This window comes from Aspergillus tanneri (genome assembly GCF_003426965.1).
Source record: "Aspergillus tanneri strain NIH1004 chromosome Unknown AapTan_3_pilon_pilon_pilon, whole genome shotgun sequence".
Classification (NCBI taxonomy): Eukaryota; Fungi; Ascomycota; class Eurotiomycetes; order Eurotiales; family Aspergillaceae; genus Aspergillus; species Aspergillus tanneri.
In genome coordinates, this window is record NW_022984630.1 from 2,216,871 (window position 1) to 2,240,650 (window position 23,780).

Here is a 23,780-nt window from a genome sequence, read left to right on the forward strand (position 1 = left end):
GAAGTAGAATATTCTGTAAAGTTTCTATTATTATTTTTATAGACATTGCAAAGAAATTATACGTGTGTGGTGTACTACATGGTAAAATATATCTATATTGAAGATATGTATTTTTGAAAGGTAGGGGGTGTATTTAGTCACATGACTAAATAGATTAATATAATTGGATAAATAGACCCAGTACAATCCAATAGTAGCAACTTTGTATGGGAGACGTAAAAATATTAAGCAATGGCCTTATATTAGTGTATTAGGCAAATTTGCATGTAAATTCAATTTGGACGCCGTGTTTCGTTGCTTATATTAGGCTTTGCTTATATGCGTGATTACTGTACAGGATAGGGCTGTGACAGAACCGTATTTCATAGCCCTAAAGGATGAAATAATGGGTGAATTGAGATTGAAATCGGAGTTACATCCGATCGGTTCGGGTCGGTGTGGCTGAGTCAAGCCCGACATATACTATTATGAACCTTCATCCAGTATGCATGGTGAGAACGGATCGAAGAATGCTCATTGTCGGAGGACTCCGTCGGATTACGTATCTGATCTTGGGATCTGCTCCGAGGTTGTAGTAGTGGTTAATCATATTGTTTGTCCTACTTAGTAGGTACTAGATAAGGTACCTAGGTATCTAGTCGTAGATGAAGATTGATTATGGTAGATTAGATACTGTTGCTAAGTTTATTTCATATAGTATAGAACTGGTCTTTAATGTTGTACAGCATCAAATAAGTGCAGAATTTATTAGGATTGGGAAGTATAAACTACTACTTCAGTAGACTCTATGATTGCATGTCTAGCACATATTCAGAATAAAACTTGATCTAATATAGTAGGAACCTTATATGTGTTCAAATGCTCAGATTGAAGGGCTGGAGTGCTAGTTAATATTTAATTATTTATCACCGAAGCAAAACAATTTCATATCGAGATACTGGATATATTGTTTCTGGCCTGTTTTGTTCCAAATTCTACACACATTCCCTTAATCTAGAGATCTGATAATTCAACTTCGGGATATCAAGAGTCCAAGACTCACTACCCCCAACGCAAGCATCTGTGTGACAAGACTTGAGAAATACGCCCAATACCTCTAATTTCTCGACCAGTCCAAACGACTTACCCCGGCCAATATGATTGAGTGACTGATCCAAGGGTTCGTCTAAGCCATCTTGGCGGTGCGTAGTTGTAGGCAGATAGACAAGGCGACCTTGATCAGGGTCAACAAGGAAGGCTCAACTTTCGTTCACACATGCATGGATGATGTCCAAGGGTTGAACATACTGTTCGAGTAGAAAAAAAGCTAACGCGACTTGTCTGTGGACAGAGAGAATCCATCTCCGTTCTAAATCCTTCTATACTAGTCAGTACGTTCATAGATGATCTCAGCTCCCAGGCCAAAATGCACCTCCTATCCATCCTAGTCCTCTTATCCAGAACGACCCTCACCCACAGTCAACTTTACGCCGCCAGAGCCCTGATCACTTCCAGCCTAGAAATCAACAACCCAGTACCCTGTCAGATCATCGAAACCTGCGATCTAGGCTTCACCAAATGTCCCAATTTCCCAGGATACTGTGAATCCGGTGCACTCTGCGCCATCGCAGTAGAGCCTGCGATGTCTCCTGCTTGGGACGTCCTCGCTGTGATCCGCGTGAAGAATGCTCAGGTAAAGTCAAGTCTTCTGTATGTCCGGATCGCCATTTACCGAGTTCAATCCGTACAATGTGCCTAATTTCACGTTTGATCGGAACTGACTCTACAGAGGTTGCTACGACGAGTGAGCCGGTATCACCGATGCCTACCATCAGTGATAAATATGAAGGTCCCCTGTGTATACTGCTACTGCCACTCATTTGGCTCGCCGCCTCCAGAAGCGGATGGGAGAGGAATCACAGGGACTCGAGGTCCGATGGCCGGCGATGCGTCGGCCTATACAGATGCAGGAACTGTGCTCTGGTGGGATAGGACTTTGGGGGCTGTTGTTTTTGGAGGGTTGGTCTGGGTGATAATGGGGTTTTGATGATATGATTTATTTGTATTTGGTTTGGTTTCGATCTGCCTCCTGCAGACGGCCTAATCTGGTGTCTTATTTATGTGTGTTGTCTTTGGGCTTAATATGCATATTCGTCGGGTAGGGTATAAAAATGTAGTAATCGCATATTCCTAATGCAATTGTTTTCTCTATATAATTGTATAATTCCACACGAGGATACCGGCTTGGTATTCTTGTGAAATGGACTGGGGTAGAGAATAGAGTGGAGTCTATATATCTACTCTTATGAACGGAGGTGTGAGCTAAATCTCGAACTGGGTAAATACTGGCCCTGATCCTTGATGTTCAAATATCTGATATCTTAGCAAGCTGGAAGAAGTCTGATATAGTATAGGTCCAGCATTAGAAAACAGGATACGGATAAACCTGTTAATTTAAGGATATTACGCAGAATTGAACCACACATAAATATAATATGCTATACTTGGCTATGGTGTCCCATAAGATGGAGAGTGGCGTATGGATATATGTCTTGACGTGGAATGTCTCATTGACAAGATGTGTAGATGCCTAGGTTATGCAGATGGAAACCATGAGAAAACAAGATCATTCACAAAACCTTCAAGTGGAATCTGAAGAGTTGTATTAGGGAGTCTGGTTGAGCGGAAGAATGAGTGCCCAGATTCATATTAGGTTTCTATTTTAATTTAATAAAGAACTGCTGCACCAAGAAATAGCTACTGTATTGAAGTTGAATATTCATATGCCCTAATTCCAACAAGTGACAGCGGTGGAAATAGGAAAGGTCTAACATCTGAACCACAATTCTCGCATGGATGACTACATCCTTTTTTGATGGATCTGGTAATTAGGTTTATAAAATAGGCTCGTCGATGATAGATCCTCCTCATCATGGAACCGCCCATTCTGATGTCTGCATAGTTGGAGAGTTCTGATTGTAGGATGCGAAAGATTCTTAGGCTAGGATAGGTATATTCTGTTGAGAAAAATCGATTAGGAGCTTCTGAGTCACTATCTTCAAACTGTAACTACCCGAAACTCCAAACGAAGGGCTTCACAGCGGGAAATCGGTCATTTGTATGGTTACATGGCTTCCTAATGAGGAATGTGACGGTTGAATTCTATCTGGTTCTGAGTAGTCCAGAAGGGCTCAGGAGCTATAAATATGAGATAAAATCGCCTCCAGACAGTGATAGGTTCTCTGATCATCGAATTAAGCAATTGAACACAGTATTCAGCCTCATAGTTGAATATAGTCATTTATTCGATCCCAATTTCTCTTATCATAATCTGCCTACTTCAACATATCCATCAGTCTTGATGTGGATCTTGGCATTTTGTCTTATTATATATAAGGATTCTATTCTATATGGGACGGGAGAGTAATCCAGCTAATATTCATTGGGAGAATGTAGTAAGGTGGCTTTCTACTTGTATAGAAGTATACAATGGTGGTACTGAACCTCAGCTAGATCAATCTTGAAATCAGGTTAATGTTGTATCACCGTCTATAGAATTAAGGCGACAATGTTGGGCCCTTTACTGCCGTACCTCGAGCTGGAATAGGCTATATAATACTCCGTACAGGGAATTGAAAGGGTCAAAGATCTCCTTGGAAGTGGCCTCCGTTTTGTTGTTGCTTTGCTATTCTTGTCTTCTTTTCTTCGTACTAGGTATGTGTAAGATTATATGTAGTGATTGAGATTGCAACAAGAGTATGCCATTATTCTTTTCTGTCTACTCTGGATTTATCATGCATTATGATAAACAAAATGCCGGCAAGTCGAGGCATCGATACGTGGCAAGGCTATGGGATGTGCGCTGGCTGGAATGATTCCTTCCGGAGTTCCGAGCCGGCAGTGCAATCCAATCCACAGAGACAACGCTACGCTCAAATCTATCTTCCCTGCGGACCAGGTTGTGCCATTGGACAACGGAATGATGTGATTGGTCAGACCCCATCACAACACATGACGCCTACTCTGTCGACTATGGGATAATATTGGGTGATTTGACCAGAGTGATGAGCACAGCGTGCCCTGTCCTGAGAGTATAGCACTACAGGGTAAAACATGCTCCTAGCACTCTGTCACGAAAAGCGAACAGGTCGCACAGAATCAAAAGGGGTCTGGACAAGCAACCATTACTAGGATCAACACAATAGAAAGTGGAGCACATAGAGGAATGCCTACCGGCAGCTTGGCTCGAGTTGTCTGTTCTTGGCAGTGGAAGATCCCTGCAGGGTTTTGACTCTGTTTCAGTCTCGCAGACAATCGGTCGAATGCAAGGTCCTGACACGTCGGTTGGATTCATAGGGTCGATTGGTATTCCGTTGTCCTCACCACGAAGGATCCTGGATGGTGGAGGAGACATGGACCCACGGATTGGGACTGAGTGAAGCCCAGACAAGGTCCGCTAAGGACTGCAAGGGGCTGGCCAAGAGTGGATCAGGTGATTGAGGATCTGAGAAGAAGCACTTACTGTGTAGTGTGCAAAGAAAGGTGGTTGGTAGAACGGACATGAGAACGCAATGGAAACCCCGTCCTCATGCACTTCCAGGGAATCGGACACATCCATGATTACAGTAAGATACAGGGGATTTTAGTCGCAGTTAGTTTATCCAGGGAAGCGATGGTTGGGGAATTGGGGATGACAGTGCAGGGGATGCTAAAAGTCCAAGACTACGGAGTATTACCTAAAAGTAAAGCAGCATCTACTAATTAGTTAACTCTGTCATGTCCGACAGACTAGGCGGGATCACGGGACCCAGCCCAGTAAGGCCACAGCCAATGACGGGGACGGATCGACAGATCGGGAATGCGAGTGTAGTAGCTGTTAGGTAAGGGAAATCCTCCTTGAACGTGGCTGCGTCTGGGGTATGTACTGTTAGTATTTGGACGCTCATATGAACCAAAGGCCGTGATTCCACTCCATTCGCAATCCCAACAACCCCCACGAATGCGTCAGGTACTTAGTGCTTAGTACCACTTTGTACTGGCCAAACGCAGTGAGGACGGTCGCAGGGGAAGTACACTCCGTCACTCCGTCGTCCCGTAAAGCAAAAGCCGTACCAGCAGCGGTTGTCACGGGTCCAGCCAGAGGCGATTTCCATTATGTCATAGAAAGCTCGGGCGGCGATCCTCACACTCCGCTGGTGCCCTCTTCGAAGGCTAACAACCTCGTTTAGTAGTCCTTTTACGAAGGGTGCTTAGGTCCCGTAGGGTTATCGTCGATGAATTGTTCTCTTCGTCAGACCATCTGGCAAAAGATCTCCAGAGAATGTTTCTGGATTCTTGATGGAGTCAGGTGAGATCGTGATAAAGGCAAACCCCAAGAAAGGCAAAACACAAAACATAAAAAAAACAATTAAAAAAAATAAAAATGAAAAAAACTGACAGGAATGCTTAAAACGGCCGGGGATTATCACGATCTAAGTATAGCAGAACTAAGAAATCTGGACTTGCAGAAGAGAGACTACGTACTGTGGTATCCTGGATTTAGGGAAGTCTTTTTAAAACATCCCCAGTATCAGTCAATGGTTTCATCCCGTGAAGAATATTCTTTGCCTTTCTAGTTCCGCCAAAGAAAACCACCACCACGGTCAATGAATAACGAGAATCTAGTTTCTGGGCCGGACTTAATGAAAATAGCTTCCTAGCGGACAAGCTCAGCTGATGCTCGTTCCGCTCTTTCATCCCCGTCCCCTTCGTCTCGTTGCCACAATCTGATCTTTTCCCTCCATTCTAACAGCTTCTCTCCTGTTAAAACTCCCCAGATCCTCGTTCAACACGAATCTGAACAAGCCATCTGCAAGTCTCTGCGTCACAAACAACAACTGACAGTCGTCCGGCCTCCACTTCCTCAAGAGCGTGCCCGCCTCGGGACGCGGCTGCCTGTCCATCCGCCGCATTCTGTGACTAACAGCTTTCTCAATCCTCACCCGGTTTGCATTAGACGGTCTCCGCCGCCCCTCCAAATCTGCACCAGGAAGAGTTTGTGGAATCCGGGGAAGGGAAAAAAAAAAAAAAAAAAGAAAAAAAAGCTTTTTTTCCCATTTTTCTCTCTTTGACTTTGTATTTTTATTTTTTTTTCTTTTTCTCCTGTGTTCCCCTCCCTACTTCCGAACTTCCCTATTCTCTGACCTCTGCCGAATTGGGACTGGCTCTACGGTGACCTATATAGAGAGAGTGAGAGGCCTTTCCCTCTGTCGCCCACCATGTCGTCCACCACAGCCTCTCCTGCCATCTCAATCCATAAGCCTCGCTACCCCTTTGTCCCTTCAGGAGACTCGTCTCCTCTTGATCTGTCCCGTTGTTCGTCCCCTCGCTCCTCCGAGTGTGACTCGCCGGACGGGTCCAGGTCGACCAGTCGCCGACGTCCGTCGGTGGGCTCGATCAAAGAGGACATTGACGGTATGGCCCCTCCCTGATCTGTCACAGTGACAATGGCTCATCAGACCTCTCGCTATCTTGGCAGGCATTGCGCAGTCATTCGTGGACAGCCATATCGGAGAACAACCGCCCCCCAAAGAGCAACAAACAACACACAATCACGCCGAGATGCACCAAACCCCCGATTTCTGCTGCCCCTGTGGCGGCTTCCTGGGCTGGAAGCAAATCCGACTGGGTGGGAAGAGTCTTAGCAGGAGTTACAGCGACCTCCGGTATCTGGGACAGATGCACGCACGCGGCTGGGCTTGGGAGACCACTCCTACTATCAGCAACACTCCGCCGGCCAAGATGTTGCAGGTGGAGGAGCAGAAACCGGACCCCGGTTCGTCCCGGTTGGAGAAACTCCCGCCAGAGGTGCTCGGTAAGTTTCGTGTCTGCGGCAATGCTGGATCTCAATCCGATGGGCTCTAACTGTCGAATATCTAGATCAAATCATATCGAAGCTAGCTTTGGACGTCCCGCCCAATGGATACACGCCGCGGAATGTCGACCTGATTGCCTGCCTTCTTGCGTCTCGCACGTTGCACGCGGCCACCCTCAGTGTGTTGTACAGGAATATGACATTCCCGCACTCGATTATCTTCTCCAAGGCCCTCAACCACATGTCCCAGTATCCGGCCTTGGGCACGCTAGTTCGTCGCCTCGATTTTTCTCACTTCACTTCTGTTGGACTAGGACGCACCAAGCAGATGAACGCCGAGATCCAGAACCTGACGGCTACGACGCTATTGAAGTGCCTGGATCTACTCCCAAATCTCAAGGAATGTTTGCTCCAGGAGCATGTAGAGGGGGATCTCAACGTGGAAGTGATGCGGAAGTTGTTCACCGGCCTTCCCAACCTCTGTGCACTCGACCTCTGCGGTTGTTCGACGCAGTCATTCTCGGCAATATTCCTGGACTCACTCTCCAGTCTCCCCTCGACCTTGCCCAATCTGAGGCGTATTTCGCTGCACGAATGCAGCAGCCTCCCATCCTCTGCATTCGAGACCCTCCTTCCCCGCCTCGTCAACCTGACGCACCTCGATGTAACCCACACGCAGATCAACGAGAAGGCCCTCTTTTCCATCCCTGAAACGGCTCGACTTACACATCTGAACGTTTCCCGCACCATCCGCCTCCGAGGGGCGAACGTCGTCGAGTTTTTGACGACCCATCCGGCTGTGAGCGACTCTCTGGTGTTCCTGAATCTGATGACGGACCCCACGCGCTACCGACTCCTGGAGGAAGAGGACGTCAGTGCGCTACTCCCGAAACTGCCGTCCTCGCTTCGTTCTCTCAATATCGGCGGTGCTAAAGTCACCTCGGCCCACACCAAGGCCCTCATTCCCTTGACCAAGCATCTGGAAGAGCTAGGCTTGGGGTCAGCGGAATTGTCGCCACAGGATCTCAACGCCTTCTTCACTCCTACCTCGGGGTCAGTCGCCGACGGATCGACCGGACCGGATGACACTTGGGTTCCCCCATCCCTGTGCTATTTGGATCTCAACAAGGTGTCCCAGCTGACACTTGGTACCGTGTTCAACATGGGAGCCTGTTTATTGCTTTCGCCGCAAAGCTACCCACTCCAAGTGATTGAATTCCACGAGAAGCTCATTGCGCCGTTGCGCGAGAGAACCAAGACGGCCAAATCTTCTACCGGATGGACAGTGCGGGAGCTGGGTCGCCGAGGATGGTATGTCCGTGACCCGTCCTCCATGCCGAATGAAGTCGCCGATGATGGATCTCGGTCCTGGAAAATGGGTGCCCGCTGGTGGGGGATGAGAAAGATCCCCGTTGCTGTCGGAGACGTGGGCGGAATCTACGGACATTACATGTTCAAGAAATGAAACTGGGTTGACTCCGCATGAAGCGTGTGTGAATAGACTGGTGGCTCTGGTAAAAGGAGCGTCATTGTCTAGTCATATTTTTTACTGGTTCAACCAGTTCTCTTCTCTTCTTTTTATTTTTTATTTGTTATTTTTTTTTTAACCCTGTGATTTCCCCGCATATTGGTATTGTACTCTGGGGAGGATTTTGTGCTTGGCTATATGAAGACAAATTGCACCATTATGTGTGAGCGACAAAAGTGGGTGGATTTCTATGATGCCTCATGAGTTGCTTGGCTTGGAGTTGTCTGCATAGCGGAGCGATGTCTTTGAGCGTTAGGGTTCTCTGTCTGAGTGTGGTCTTTAGCTTATGGTGTTTGCGATATCCCCATCCTTCGCGATTGCATATTTATTTTTGTTTCTGTTTTTTTCCCTCACCTATGTTCGCAGTCAGCAAGGCTTGACTGGCAAGGTGTGCACAGTTTTATCTACTCTGGCGTCAGGAGGGCTTGGTCAGGGCAGGAGCTGGTGTAAAGGATGTTAGCATTGAATCTATAAATTTATAATCTACAAATCGATGATTCAATTATGGTTCTGTTAAGCTCGAAGGTCCATCGTCCCAATCAGGAATTAGGGCTAGATGTGTCACCGGTCACGTGCTGATGCGGTAATGCAAGAAAAGCCCGCAGAGCCTCCATCGCCTTTTGTCGTGCTTGGTTTTCTTCTCTCCCTCTGTTGCCCCGACCTCCTCGACCAGCTAGAAGGCCTTGCCCTTCCGCAACTGCCGGATTCTTCGTGGGGATTCTTTGCTCTGATGGGTGAATCCCTCTACGCCGCCCAGGACCGTGGAAGCTGTCGAGTTCCAAGACGATGGCACCTCCGAGCGGGTCGGCGGCATACAAGAAGAAAGATGGCACTTTGACGATGTCACAGGATCGCCAGTCGGTCTCTTGGATTCCGGCCGCTGGTGGTGCATCGGGAACCATTTCGCTGCCGGTGGCTCAGATCACAAGTGCGTATGACTTTTCTCTCTAATCTGCATCCTTGGAGAGCGTGTTGGGTTGGGGTTTTCCTGAGCCTACTTACCTCTACCAGGGAGAGAGATGGATGTGTGTGTGTGTGTGTGTTTATGTGACGGTCGAAGTGGTGCTAATAAGAGAATATCCCTAGATTTACAACAAACCCCGGCTAGTAACCCCAAAGTCATGCTCAAAATTTTCATCGTCCCCCCCAACGCGCCCGCAGGCTCCCCAGAACAATACGTTTTCTCGTTTACCGCTGGAGCCAACGCGCGCGCAGAGGCAGACGCTATCAAGGATGCCCTAAGTTCCGCGATTCAGGCAGCCAAAGCTGCCCAGAGTACCCCGGCTCACTCCGCGAGTCCAGGAGAAGGCATGTCGGCGGCCATGGCCATCGCGAATGCGGTGTCGCCATCGGGGTCGAGTAAGAACCTATGGGATGATGACAAAAAGCTTACGGGAGATGTTGAGCTACAACAGGCACTTCTGAAATCGGACCCGAACCTGCAACGCATGCTCAAGGAGTCGCTCCAGACAAAGCCTGATACGTTGACCCCCAAACAGTTCATGTCCCAGTTCTGGTCTACGCGCGTGCACCTTCTGCGGGCCCATGCGATAGAACGATCCCAGACACGAGGGTCCTATAACGTGTTGTCAACGTTGAAGCCGCGTGTGGAGGATAACGTATCCAAGATGAATATCAGTAAAGAGCAAATCCAGTTGATTTTTAACCAGCATCCCCTCATTAAGCGCGTGTACGATGAGAATGTGCCCAAGTTGAGCGAGCAGCAGTTTTGGTCCCGGTTTTTTCAGAGTCGATTGTTTAAGAAAATGCGAGGGGAGCGTATATCGGAGACGGATCCAACCGATGCTATTCTGGATAAGTACCTCAAGACTGACGAGTATGGAAACATCCAGCGGGAAGCCCACGTTCCGAATTTCCTTGACCTGCAAGGAAATGAAGTGAACAATAGCCAGCGCCGCGGGAATCGACCGGATGCTGACATGAGGCCCTCCGGGGTGGACAAAGTGCCCATCATCCGCACGCTGAATAACTTGAGTGAGAAAATTATGGAGAACGTGGCACCCACGAATCGCGAACTCCATGCGCCGATTGGCATGGATGAGGATACGTACAACGAGTTCCAGCTGCGCGATCTGCGCGGTGACGAACGGCAGGATCGGATCCTCCTCAATATCAGGGACCAAAGTCGATTTTTCTCTGCCCAAGCTAAATTCGTCGAAGACGAACAGACCCTACTCTTTGCCAAACAAGATCCAGTGAAGATCCTGGATGATCTGCGCATCGAGGTCGAACATAATCTGCCCGACGACGGGACCGCCCCCTTGGGAAGACTTGTTCAACCGGACGATGATGATGACGATGACGAGATGAAACAGAGCCAGCAGGTTGGATCCCGGAATAATCTGCACCGAGCCTCAACTCAGATTTTTGATGCCATTCGGGACCGTCGCGCACAGGCTGAAATCTCGTCTAATACAGGCACGTATGGCCTGTCCTCCAACCTCTACGACCGCCTGACCTTGACGCACGCCACGACGACCGAGTTCCTGCACCAGTTCTGGCAGGCATTTCTATCCGGAAATTCGGATCGCGCAGGCGAAGTAGCATCCCTCATGGAGTCGCTCCAGCGTGCGCAAGAACGTATCAATTCAGTGGCTAAGGACGCTGAATCTGAGCGACAGGTGGAAGTGGATCGACTGAAACGACACGCGCGCGAGGTACTGGAGGCAACGGGCAAGAAAATCCGACCCAACCTGGCTGGCGTCCCCGGTGGGCAGCAAGCTGTACATCGGCTTCTCGAGCCAACGCTGCGGGCGTTGGAAACGGCCCTGACACGATACCAGGCGGCATTGGCGGAGGAAATGAAAGAGGTCTCGTCAGCATAGGGACTGGGATTTGTACGATAGAATAGTATATGGTCCATCATCAAGCATACCAGTTAATCTACAGTCATGTACAGTGTAGTAGTAACTCGTAGTACTAATATGGATGCTTTAGACCTCGGCATGCCGACACACGGAGCCCCACTGACGTCGGCCCGCCATTCACGCGACGTGTTCGATTTGACTCCCCTCTCCGTACTTACTTTCATCGTGAACCCCCCACTATCGTCCAGAGCAAGGGCATCACGACGTGAGGGAAAAAAGAAAAGGAAAAAGAGAGAAAAAAAAGTATGCTCACCCCCGGCCTCACCAACGCCCCGATCACCAAACTCCTCCTCATCTACACGGTCGCTGCCTCCGTCGCCCTTTCGATCCTCGACCTCAAGCATCTCTCGGCCATACACGTCTCCCCACATCTCCACCCCTATGGACAATACTGGCGCATCCTGCTCTGGCAGGTTGCCGGATTTGCCAATTCCACGGAAGCTCTCTTCGCCGCTATGATTGTATACCATTGTCGCGTTGTGGAGCGGGCGTGGGGGAAGAGGAAAATGGCGGTATGTCCATCTCTCCTTGTCTCTTAGATTTCTTACTTTGACCCATGGCATAAGGCCTTATAGGGAATCACCAGCTAACTAAAATCCAGACCTTCCTCCTCTCCACACTCCCGTATACCACCCTTCTACCGCCTATTCTACTTGCTCTTCTTGTGCGTCCGTTATCGCTCAACACAGTCGGATACCTTCCATCCGGACCGACCGCGTCGCTCTTCGCCGTGTTGGCGCAATACCATGCCTCGATTCCGCATACAGTGCGATACTGCATCTCTACTTCGGCGTCGTCGAGTGAGACCTCGAATGAGAACTCGAGCTCCTCTATCGGGAAATCCCTGACCCTTCTTCTCTCCGATAAATCGACGACGTACCTCGTTGCCGCGCAACTGGCGCTGTCGCAGTTCCCCGGAATGATGCTCCCTGCCGTGGTAGGATGGGGCGTGGGCGTCGCGTGGCGCATGGAGCTGCTCCCTGGTCTCTCGGCGGGAAGTACATGGAGGGTACCGGCTTGGATGGTGGGGGAGCGAGAGAACAGGAGGATCTCGCGCAGTGGGAACAGAGCGGGCCAGTATGATGATCTACGTAGGCGATTGGAAGGTGAAGCAGTTACTGTTGCGGCTAGTGGTGTGGGTGGTTCTAGTTCTGGATCGGGATCGGGATCTGGATCGGCGCAGCGACAGCGTCTACGGATGGGAGGGGACTGATTGATGATATGGTTCATTTTGATGCTCTACTGTTAAGGATATACCTGACTTTTGGATGGTTAGTTACTCAATGTCTGTTTATTTGTGCTCCTTTCTGGGATCTGTATTCAGTTTACAGGGATATAGCAGGACAAACCATTGATTTGGCATCGGATTTGAAACTCGGGTTCGTCTAGATTGTAAGATATTATCCATGGCTTAGTCGAATAAATCATCCATATCGAATGTGATATTATGCCTAAGGCACCAGGGCATCCACTTTACCAGGTGCAGATCACGCCAGGCATTGATTGATTCCTCGAAATAATCCCATTCTACAATACCAACTTCTCTCTCTCTCTGCCATCCATTCAGTAGTCTTCTTATCGTTGATAATGACCCAAACACATAAGGGAAGTTATCTTTCAGCGTAGAGCCGGGGGAAAAAAAAGAAAAAAAAAAATCTAGGTTAGGATGTCATACGATCAAGAAGTTTGTAGCCGTCATACCAGATCTCCCAGTGATCAAACCCACAGAACTCGTCACAGCAAACGCGACGAAACTCCAGGTGCATGCCGAAACTATACAGAGACCGACAAATCCTATAAGATATGAAATACATCGGTTGCCTCGCAACGTAGACTGCCGCCATCAGATGACTACCACTCTACTGTGGACAGACTGTTGTTATCTCGGGAAATCTGTCTTTCACGTAGCAACGATGCGATCCATGAATACTTTACCCATCGGTACAGGAACAACTATCCATGGCAGAGTCGATCATTGCGATATCCCAGACCATCCATGTCTCATTTTTGATACTGGGTGATCACACGGTATCTTGCCAACTTACTTGATCTTATACAGTCAGCAGGCTGGCCTTGATCTGTCCCCGCGCAAGGTCTTGGTGGCGGGAACCCAGGAGGAGCTACAGGCCAGGTTGAAATGCATGGTCAGGCAAGAAAATGAGCAGTCGCTCAATCGGAGTATCATTTATTGGAGTCTGTATCAGCTGAGATTACTGGAGTTAGAAGGACGCGTACCTTCTATTATACATCCCCAACTGAGCCACGATGCAGTCCAAACCCCATGACTTCCTCCCATACGGGTGGTTGTCGGACTCCTCTTCTTTCTTGCTATATTGCTCCAAAGTACGAGATGGGCAACCTGTGACTCTCCCACCCCAACTCCGATATCAACTCCAACGACAATCAATGACAAAACCAAACACCCCACGAAAGAAAGACGAATGAAAGACAAGGGGGAAAAAAGATCACTTCGAAATCTACTCCAAAATCAACTCATTCCTAACATACGGCAGCTTAGACAACTGCGCCTCATCCAGTTTCGACTCACGCAGATTCCGTTCCAGACGTTCAAACGGCTGCAAAGCCATCAGCAGCGCTCGTACTTGCTACGGGGCAGCGTGCTATGCAGCACACTGGGGAGGTTGACCGAGAAGCGCAAGATCTTAGGGCCTTTTTATACTTTGGTTCCACATAATGGTCAACCGCCAGACGAGGAAAGCACTGGATTCTGATCGGCCACGGCCAGGATGTAATTGGAGTCTATGGGGTCGCGGAAATCAAAAACAGTCACGGCGGAATTGCTCAGAGAGAGAGAGAGAGAGTGTGTGTGTGTGTGTGTGTTTGCGGTGTGTCGGATGTACATATCGTCCCAAATGTCGTCCCGGTTGGGGAGTTGTTAAGGTCGTATTGGTACTGGTTGAAGCCGCGGGTGTCGCAGTCGATGTACTCCATTTTGTCTTTGGTTCTGTTAGTAGATACCGTGGCATAGAACGTGATACAAGCACGAGCTCTCAAATTCATTGTGCTTGTAAGTTACAAGTAAAAACATCCCAATGAAAAAAGCCTAAGAGTCGACTAGTCTCGAGCCTGCCTGTAGAAAGCAATTAAGGAGTGATCGTACCAGTCTACTAATTTTGAGTGCAACAGTGATTGTATCTGTGTATAAAATCCAAGAGCTTAGAGGGATATTCGTATGCCAATCATTATTATGCAGAGAGAATTAATGTGGAGACGACGCAATGCGAAAATTAGGACCTTGTGTTGGTGGACTTCAGTATCTTTGAGGGCAATGAGGACTGACTCGGCTCTCTTGACCGGTCTCTATATTAGTACTAGTGGATATCATCCGTCAATTGAATGGGAGTGATATTTTACCTCTACTCCTGGATCGGGAAGTGTTGTAGTGATCGATATCGTAGGGTCGCGGGTATTCCTGGCATGAGCGGTATCCTTCCAGAAGTATACCTCATGGCTCTCTAATCCCGAATAGTTTTCACTAATATTTCCTAAGGTCACAGTGGGCCTTGGTGGATCCGATCCGCCGATGGTTCTTGATCTCCAGACTCCATATTAAACTGCGTATAGATGAGGGGATTAATTTCGATCATCAATAATTATATCAAGTGTCTGTCTGATAGCATCAGACTAGTGTCAATCTGGACTAGCGTCCGTGCCACTCCGGATCGGCCCGAAATGCTATTGGAAACGATAATTTTACGGATGGTACAGTGTGAGTTTTATTGCACACTTGAGAAAAGGAGCTTTATTTGATTTCACTGAGGCCGCAAATCAACCGAATGGTGTATGGAAGTTCACGAATGCGTATGTATAGGTACTTTGGAAAACATGAACGTGGAAGAAGGGAAATGGACGTGGCAGGTTGTGCCTTCCGATTCTTGCAAGCTAGCTTCCTTCCAGAGACAATTTGCGCCTGAGGCCGCAACAGTACTCTGGTATACTACAAGTTGTACCAAAATTGAGGTATGAAATGCATCCTGTAATTCGGATAGTGCTATCATCTTGGGCTCTTTCTAAGCTCCGGGCCACTCAGGATGATTTGGGTTATTTGATGCCCGCTCTCCAGTCAATTCTCTCACTTATTGACCAGCAACATCCTGGTGGTTGTGATCTCAATGGCATTAACTCTATGCGTGTTTCCGTCACGGTCGATTCTGCAATCCAAGACGACCCCTTTAGGGATATTGTGCAAATTGTATTAATGGCGGGATGAATCCAAGCTCTGTTTCTATCTACTAAAGATGAAATCAAGGCCCTGAAAATGTATTGTTCATTAATATCACAACTTCGCTTTTGGCGAGATCTATACGGGGGCACATTATCGAAGCAAATAACATTCCAGCAGGCCATTGGATAAAACCTTGCGTGAAGAGCAACGAGGAACTGTGGGGATTGTCATGATAGTGTCTGTGAGAGCAAAAAGCTTGTTTAATATACGGAGGATGGTCCGGCTGGTATCCAAGACAAGCGAGTATTGTTATGACAGCAAGAGGGGTTTGCCCCAAACCGAAACCAGTCGAAACATGGCACAGGCCCTTGCAGACCATCGTGCCCAAAGTTTACCCTCCGATTGGAATTAGGAGACGCGATATTCGTATTTGGTAGCTCTGATGGATGATTATATTGAATTATGGATCTATCTATGACATCTAGAAACCCGGCGTATCTCTTGAGCTCCTCACGAGACCAATAGCCAACCTTGGTCTAGACCATCATCTCCACTGTATGTATGTACTTGTCGAGCTAATCAGGTAATTGGATGAACAATGCATTTCATGTACGTTCGCTACTATACAAGAGCCAATGGTCAAAGTAAGAACTGATGATCGGGGACAATTCCTACATCTCTGTTGTTCCTTGTCTTCCCCTGTTCTGCATAGACGTTTGACCAGGCCTTAAATACCGTTGTTCCCCTGTATTACCTGTACCATTGCTGGCATTAAGGTCTATCACACACCAGGCAAACCCTGATTCCAAGGAGGTGAACTTCATTTGTTTTCAGAGCCCTGGTTTCAATATTCTTGAACCAATTATTCAGACCGAAACGACGCACGAGGAAACTCTATCTTCCATGGGACCTGGACTAACCTCCATACGGGGGGAACACCGCTGTACCATACCGAAGGCAAAAAATACCCCTTTCTTGTTCCGGGACCGTATGTGACACCGGATGGGGCCTATTGTCCTGTCCCTAAGATCCAATTATAGCATTTCTGCTGTCACAGTGATACCATGGATACGGTCCAGGAAATTTACCTGACAGTAAGTTCGTTCCTCTCGTTCTGTTCTGTCGCTCTCCAAAAGCAGCTCGACAATTGGGACGATATCGTCTACTACCATCCCTCGTTGTTTTCTTTGTTATTTTTGCCCTTTTCTGTCCTCTTTAATTTCCTCCTCCATACTCCCCTTGTTCCCTCCCTTTCGTCCCTATTCCCTAGACTCCCTGCCGTAAATCCTTCCTTAGTTATCCTCCGTCATCTTATCAATCCACAGGTCTCACCAGCCATCCCTCGCCCCTCCTTTAATTTTTTTTTTCTGCCTCTTCCGATCATTGCTGGATGGCGACTTATTGCAGTCTGTGACACCCTCCCCCGACCGCTTCCTAGAAAATGGCGTACAACGCTGTCTCCCAAGCCGATCTGGAGACGGCGACCAATTCGGATGCCTCCCGCAGTCCCTCACCACAGCGCAGATCGTTCCAGCAACTGCCCTTGGATGCAGATCATATCGGAGGAGGGAGCTATCTGCAAACCGCGAAGAATACAGAGGACTCCACTGTGCACCGGTTATCGTCGTTGATCCGATCGATGACTACCAGCTACGATATGGTCGAAGACGACGACTACGAAGGCGTCGATCCTTCAGCGACGCGGCATCCCAGTAGTCCCCGTCGCGTGCCTCCGCCCCTCAATACGGCGACGGCGACTTCGACCGCGGCGGCGGCAGCAGCAGCAGCAGCACAAGCCAGTTCCCCTGAACCGCCCCTTCGGACCCCGGTCACCGACCACCCCGTACCCCTCAGCCATCCGACTCCCGGCCTCGAATCCTTACAGGGTGCGTACCTCAATAATGTGGAAAGGCTGGAGAGGAGTGCCGAACGTCTCAGCTGCAGCTCTGCGGATATCGGGAGTGAAATTCGTCGTATGAATCGCGAGCAGAAGAAACGCTCCGGTAGTTCGGCCTCCAATACCACTCCAGCGGACGGGCTTCCCGTAAAAACCACTATGTCCCGTCAGGGGTCAATTCAATCCACCTCTCGGTTGGCGCAGGTTTCTGAACATGGCATTGAAGAACGTTACTACCAGTCTACGACGCAGGTTCCCATCGAACCTTTCCTCCCCCCCCCTCCTCCCCCTCCCCACACCCACGGCGAACTCAACTTCTTGCCTCAGGTTCAGTTTGACCATGCACCCTTGCACGAGCTGGAACGGCCATCCACGGCGGCTTCGAATGATACCTATCAACAAGCGAGGGTTTTATTTACAGACTTTGATGGCGTGCATTACGTCCCACAGGAGAGGGGTCAGGATCTGATGCGACGAGTGTCCTTGACTCGACCCCCTCTGGCCAGCCGGCCCGAATCCTACAAGGAGCCCCAGTCCGGAGAAGATATGGTGTACTACCCGGCTCCGGTTCCCATGATGCTGAACCTACCCCCTCGTTTGTCCCAACGGCCCAATTCTGACCGGGAGAAGCGTCGCACGCAGCTGTTGAGTTCAGTCCCGGCGGACAAACGAAAGTCGGCGGCGTGGCTGTCGGGCCCTGACCAGCAGGATGGAAGTGGAACACCACCGGAGAAGAAGTTGTCGGACCTCCCGCCCCAACTTCGCGCCAGTGTCTTTTTCGAGCCACCGACCGCGTCGCTCGATATCGATATCAAGAAAGACTCCGCAGTGGCGACCCTCGATAGCATTCTCGACGCCTCGGCACATGCCCCGGTGACAGCCTTCACCGATCACCCGTATGCTGGTCGTCTTGGTCGAGAAGTGTACGGCAGCTCCAAACCCAAGACGTCTACCAAAGACCTCTCAGAGCAGCGGAAGAAACATGCTTCCAGGAGCACCCTGCAGGTTGATCAGCATGCGTCCGACACGGATACCCGTGCCAATTCGCTCGCGTCACGCCCGGCGTACACCCAAACGGAGGCCGAGGCGGCCAACATCCACGAAGGTGCATCGTTGCGTGAAGATGTTGGCCACGGTTCGGAAGGCGAAGAAGAGCACCCGAATGATGACGAAGGAGAGGGTGGCGAGCAGGACGTCCCGTTCAATGGGCCTCCTACGACTTTGTTGGCGGAGCTGGAAATGAGGAAACATGAGTTGCAGAAACGACAGCGTACTGCCGCCACCTCCGTTGGGATGTATTCCACTCTCTTGCAGCTCGATGCTGTAGCACAGAAACAGAGTGAGCACCGGCGACAGCGGCCGATTACGTTGGCCTGGGAGAGCCCTGATGTTCAAAACAGGGAGGGTGATGATACTGATGATGTGCCCCTGGGCATGTTGTTCCCGGAGAAGGCCCACCAGGCCGACGAGCAGCGGCCATTGGGGCTCATGGAGAAACGACAGATGGAGGAAAGCGAACCTCTCAGTCGACGACGTGCAAGGCTGCGAGGTGAACCACCACCGCCTCCGCGTACCCCTGATCGGCGCCCTACTACTGTGTACTCGCAGATGGCGCCGGAACCCACGCAGCCCGATAGTGGCGACGAGGAAGAAACCCTGGCTCAGCGGTTAGCCCGGCTGAAGGCAAACAACCGCACGAGCACGGCCGTTGAGAGCGAATTCGCAACGGAGATTCTTGCCGAGCTCAACCACCTGAACGCGGAGGAGAAGGACATTGAGGTTGCCCCCGAAGATGAGACGCTGGCACAGCGACGGGCTCGTCTGCAGAAGGAGGCGGAGGCCAAAAATTCCACCCTAAAAATTCCTCGATACCGCCGAAGTATGGCGGACATCCTCCATGCACGACGCCCGCTCAACGCAGGACGACCGCCTGGACAGGATGCTGCAGCATCGCAAGGGCCTCCCCAACTGCGCTCGTTTGATAACCGAACGTCAATGTATCAGCTCCCGATTCAACCCGGACCCTCTGCGAGACCCCAATCGTTTATGGTGCATCCGAATACCTTCTACAGTGACGCAATCCTGGGGAAGGGCCATATGAGCTACGCCATGCCGCATAATTACCATCCACGGGTTGTTCCGCACACGATCGATCCCGGCCAGCGGGAGGTGATTGATCGCTGGAGACAGAGTATTGTATAGAGAGTCGGAGAATTTTCCCTTTTTTTTTTTTTTTAACATTATTTTTTATCTTTTTTACTATTATTTGTCTGGATTCGAGGGGGTCTTGTTATTTTAGCGCATCTAATCTGTGATAGTGCATGTTGTTACTATTCCTACCATTATTCCTAGGTATTATTATCACTAATCTTCCTACTTTTAACTCCTTCAATACAATTTATAGAGTGGTATTTGTTCCTGCAGACAATGCATTGTGCTCCTGTCTGTCTCGTCCGCATTCGGCATGGAGGCATTCTTGGCCGTTTCGGGAAATCATCAACATTTCGCATGTGTCTTTCTTTCTCCTTTTCATCTTCCCCATCATTTATCCTCCTCCATTTATTTCTCTTTCTTTCCCCCTTTTTCCCCTGCATCATGGTCCTGCTGCCCTTGTGTCGCATGCAGCACGTGTTCTGGTCCTAAATTAATTAAAATATCTATTAATTCTCCGACCGACTGCTACTATTCTTATCGCACCGCCTTCGGCAGGCTGAGACATGCCCCACGCCTACTGAAGAGTCTCCGCTAGCTACTTGTTGACTATTCCGCGTACACACACACCATGGGCGATTTGTGTGCTGTTTGAACGGAGTGAACGGAGCTTTCGCTCAGTCCGAAGTAGCGGGGGGCTCCAGCCAGGATGCCACCGTCCACTGTTTTCTCTTACTGGCGCCGCGACCATCGTCGATCAGGTGCCTCCCCTGTCTCATCGTCCGTCCAGCCCGCCTCGACCTTGAGAAGAGTCAGCAACCCGCCTCAGCTTCCAGTGATACCCAATACTGAAGCACTCCCGACGACATTCGATGGTCCTACATCTGCGAGCACTGACGGTTCGAGTCCCCGTCCCTGGGGTAATTCGCCTGCCGACTGCGACGCGGACAAAGCAAACGTCGTATCGACCACGAGCATCAATGTTCCGTCATTCTCATCTACCAATCTTGCCGTACCGTCCTCGTCAGTTGACAGTCCCATTCGGCCTCATTCTAGCCCGGAAGAACGAGATAGAGACCCCTCCCTAACCTCCCAACCGAACTCCTCGCAGCCCTCTCCGGTTGCTCCCCGCCCGGACCATGCCAACGGGGACTCCAAACCGAGCTCACCGTTTCGGCTGTCGTTCGGAAAGGGACTCTTGCCCCATACTCAGTCGTCTGAAAGTCAGTCGAAACGGTTGTCAACCCCCGGGATCGTCCATGCGGGTCCTTTCCGCCTGAAAACATCCCCGGATGACTCCCCCGCCGAGAAAACAGCTGCGTCGCAGCGAGAATATCGATATGAGAACGTACAAAACCGGCGGCCAGGAGATCGAGATGCTTCAGCCGACCATGCTCATCATAAGTCCGGGAAGACAAGACTGCACCTACTGAACCCGATGGCGCTGTTGGCCCGGAGGAGGTCGTCTCAGATGGCCAGTTTGCGGGCAGAGGATGTGAATATCGGCGCTCGGAATCTGGTGCTTGCCATCCCCGATGATTACGATCCGAGAATCCGGGGCAACATTGTCCATGACTTTTCGGCCCCTCGTCCCCGTCGAAATCTCTCTGCAGCGCCCTCTCGGCAAGATGCCACGAACCGCAATTCGAGCGATCAACCACCACCCGCCAATGGAAGCCATGGGCTCAGCAACGACCCAACAGCGCGCACGAACGAGCAGGGGAAACGGCACAGTGATTATTCGCCGGTCTTCAAGGAACACTTCGAGGACAACCAGCGAGTCCTGCAGATCGAGAATAAGGCTTATCTACAATCGTCGTTGTTGACGAACCCGATCCCTCCAGATCACGACTCCCAGTCGGTCCCCGTGTTTGCCCGGAAGCTTCCCTCCGCAGTCCCCGAGCAGGGTGAGCAATCCGGTGAAGCTCTAGCTCATTTGGGTCCTGAGCGGGGACTAAATGGCCATCCGCCTGGTACATCGTCAGACGCAGACACGATCGAATTTGTACCACACCAGCCATTGGGTTTGCCAAAGCACCTCAAAAGCAATGCCTCTCGGTTCAGCTTCGATATGAATGGAGTCGAATCGTCCACGCAGGAGAAACTGTTGGAAGAAAAGCATAAGGAAAAAGAAGCTGCGCGAAAAGCCCAAGCTCGGTTGCAAGGCACGGAGTTCAGTGACGCGGAGGATGATTTTGACAATGACATTTTAGATGATATGGACGGCCTTGAAGAGAAGATCCCCGGCGTGAATGTCGACGCCGATGAGGACGATGAATTCAGTAGTTTTTCGGGCCCTGGAGATATCCTAAATACGTCCTGGATGGCTCCTGCGCTATCTCCAGCCAGCCCTGCCTGCCCTACTGCTCCGCGAATGGTGACTACTGCACCCCAGCAAGGCAACCGAGTCCCTGGTCCTGAACCGATCATAAACGGAGATTCCTCTGCCGGCCACCAGGTCTCTATAGATGGCGCACCGATTCCACCACCTCAGACGAGGCCATCAGGGGAGTTGCCTCCATTACCCAAACACCCCCAAGCTAGCGTGTCACAATTGATGGATGACGAGGATGACCTCTACTTTGACGACGGGGAGTTCGGCGACCTTTCGGCGGAGGTTGAAGGCGAAAAATTTGACGAATCCATCTTCGACGATGAGACGAGCCATCTCTATGATCGCAAACGGACCTCTGCGCCTGCAGCTCCTATCCAACCGAATGGGAAGAGTGAGAAGGATGGTGTGAAGGACGCGGATGATGATCTCAGCACAGACACAGGCTACAGTGGCGGACTTAAACATGTCCCTAGCATGGCAAGCGAGTATCAAGCAGGTTCCAGAAAATATGGACAGGTCCCAGAGGGCCTAGCAAGCCTGGGTTCTGCCAAGTCTCACGGTGGGGTGCTGTCTGAACACAACCTTGAAGCTCTACACAATGCCTTGGCGAAAGCAGCCCATCAGACCGCCCCCGAAGACCAGTTTGAGCGACGTATTAGTGTGGACGATCAGACGGTCAGTCAATCGTCAGACAAGGGGGATATGTGTCAGGCGGCGAATGCTCCTTCGGAGCTTGTATCGGATGACAGCTATCTCAACCAGCCCGTCGAAGCGGTTAGTTTTGAAGGGGGATTCGAGGATTTTGATTTCGATGACAACGATGCGGCCTTATACGACGATCCCATTATTGCTGCCGCCAATGCGGAGGCCCTGGAGAATGACGACGAAGGGTTCTACGGCGATGAATTTGGGTTCTATGCGCAGGACCACGGGAACGGGAGCTCGGAGCTTGTGAACGGCGGTTACTTTGGACCCCGGGGAGTAGAAGGCGTCAGTCGCAACTTTAGCGGTCGAGGGAAGTTCCGGGAACCCAGCCTGACGCCCATCACCGAGCGAAGCGAGCGGGGTAGTACACGCAATTCCGTTATCTCTGTCACTACCCATGGGGCCGCGCATTCCAACCCTCTGGCGAACCCGGGGCTGGCCCAACTGGTCGACGTCGGCAATCTGGAGGACGAGATATCCTTGACTGCCCTGATGAAACTGCGCCGTGGCGCTTGGGGCGGAAGTAATGGGAGCCTCCGTAGCAGCAGCGGAAGCCCTCCTCCCAATCCACAATGCGCTTCGAACCGGGCTAGTTTCACGGCTCTATCGGATGTGAGTCCAACCGTGTATTCGGTTCCTCCCGATATCTTCGGCGGTCCCAGTGCTACTGAATCGCCGATCAGGGAGACGTACAAGGGGTTTTGAATGGTCCACTGCATGCTGCATGGATGCCGGTAGGTGTATATATACTATATATATGAGATTGATTCATTTAACTCTATACAGATCACGTTTCATCTGTGTGAGCCTGTTCATTCTCTTTTTGTGTCTGCTTTCACCACACTATGGCGCTTTTATGGCGGGTTTGGCTATACCCTTAGGAGGGCGAGAGATCTACACTATTAACATGATATAATGATTTGATGCTGTCAAAGGTATCTGAGTGAATGTATGCATTTGATATGTCCTTATTTCTTTGAGAATGCATGGGAAGATCTCAATTGGATGTCCTACATCCAGAGGACTGTATATAACTGGTATACAGCATACTCTCTAGGGTTTGCTTGTATCCCTGTTCGTTGGCATAATATAGTTGCATGCTCTATACACCTACATTATAAATACTAAAAATTTTCAGCATGCCGAGATAAAGCATTTTGTCCATGGTCAGCTCAATTAAGGGAAATCTTGATTGACATTTCTTGAAGCTACTCATGTTGATTTTAATCTAAGATATTGTCAAGGGCTAAACCTCTAT

General features: G+C 50.0%; 6 protein-coding genes across 6 annotated transcripts; all 6 read left to right on the plus strand.

Annotated features, from left to right (window-relative positions):
• Positions 1-1,405: 1,405 nt before the first annotated feature.
• Positions 1,406-2,026, plus strand: ATNIH1004_004546 (uncharacterized protein; the record flags this gene model as incomplete). The annotated part of the gene is made up of 2 exons (XM_033569216.1): positions 1,406-1,672; positions 1,769-2,026. 2 exons carry the CDS (start codon positions 1,406-1,408, stop codon positions 2,024-2,026), a joined length of 525 nt encoding a protein of 174 aa, XP_033428022.1.
• Positions 2,027-6,236: 4,210 nt separating this feature from the next.
• Positions 6,237-8,297, plus strand: ATNIH1004_004547 (Leucine Rich Repeat domain protein; the record flags this gene model as incomplete). The annotated part of the gene is made up of 3 exons (XM_033569217.1): positions 6,237-6,432; positions 6,497-6,832; positions 6,898-8,297. The coding sequence occupies 3 exons, from the start codon at positions 6,237-6,239 to the stop codon at positions 8,295-8,297; spliced, it is 1,932 nt and encodes a 643-aa protein (XP_033428023.1).
• Positions 8,298-9,146: 849 nt separating this feature from the next.
• Positions 9,147-11,206, plus strand: TFB1 (TFIIH subunit TFB1 family protein; the record flags this gene model as incomplete). Its single annotated transcript, XM_033569218.1, has 3 exons — positions 9,147-9,292; positions 9,372-9,385; positions 9,447-11,206. 3 exons carry the CDS (start codon positions 9,147-9,149, stop codon positions 11,204-11,206), a joined length of 1,920 nt encoding a protein of 639 aa, XP_033428024.1.
• A 287-nt stretch (positions 11,207-11,493) lies between these two features.
• On the plus strand, positions 11,494-12,461 carry dscB (the record flags this gene model as incomplete). The annotated part of the gene is made up of 2 exons (XM_033569219.1): positions 11,494-11,760; positions 11,850-12,461. 2 exons carry the CDS (start codon positions 11,494-11,496, stop codon positions 12,459-12,461), a joined length of 879 nt encoding a protein of 292 aa, XP_033428025.1.
• A 4,414-nt stretch (positions 12,462-16,875) lies between these two features.
• Positions 16,876-19,533, plus strand: ATNIH1004_004550 (uncharacterized protein; the record flags this gene model as incomplete). Its single annotated transcript, XM_033569220.1, has 1 exon — positions 16,876-19,533. One exon carries the CDS (start codon positions 16,876-16,878, stop codon positions 19,531-19,533), a length of 2,658 nt encoding a protein of 885 aa, XP_033428026.1.
• A 658-nt stretch (positions 19,534-20,191) lies between these two features.
• On the plus strand, positions 20,192-23,227 carry ATNIH1004_004551 (uncharacterized protein; the record flags this gene model as incomplete). Its single annotated transcript, XM_033569221.1, has 1 exon — positions 20,192-23,227. The coding sequence occupies one exon, from the start codon at positions 20,192-20,194 to the stop codon at positions 23,225-23,227; it is 3,036 nt and encodes a 1,011-aa protein (XP_033428027.1).
• Positions 23,228-23,780: the final 553 nt, after the last annotated feature.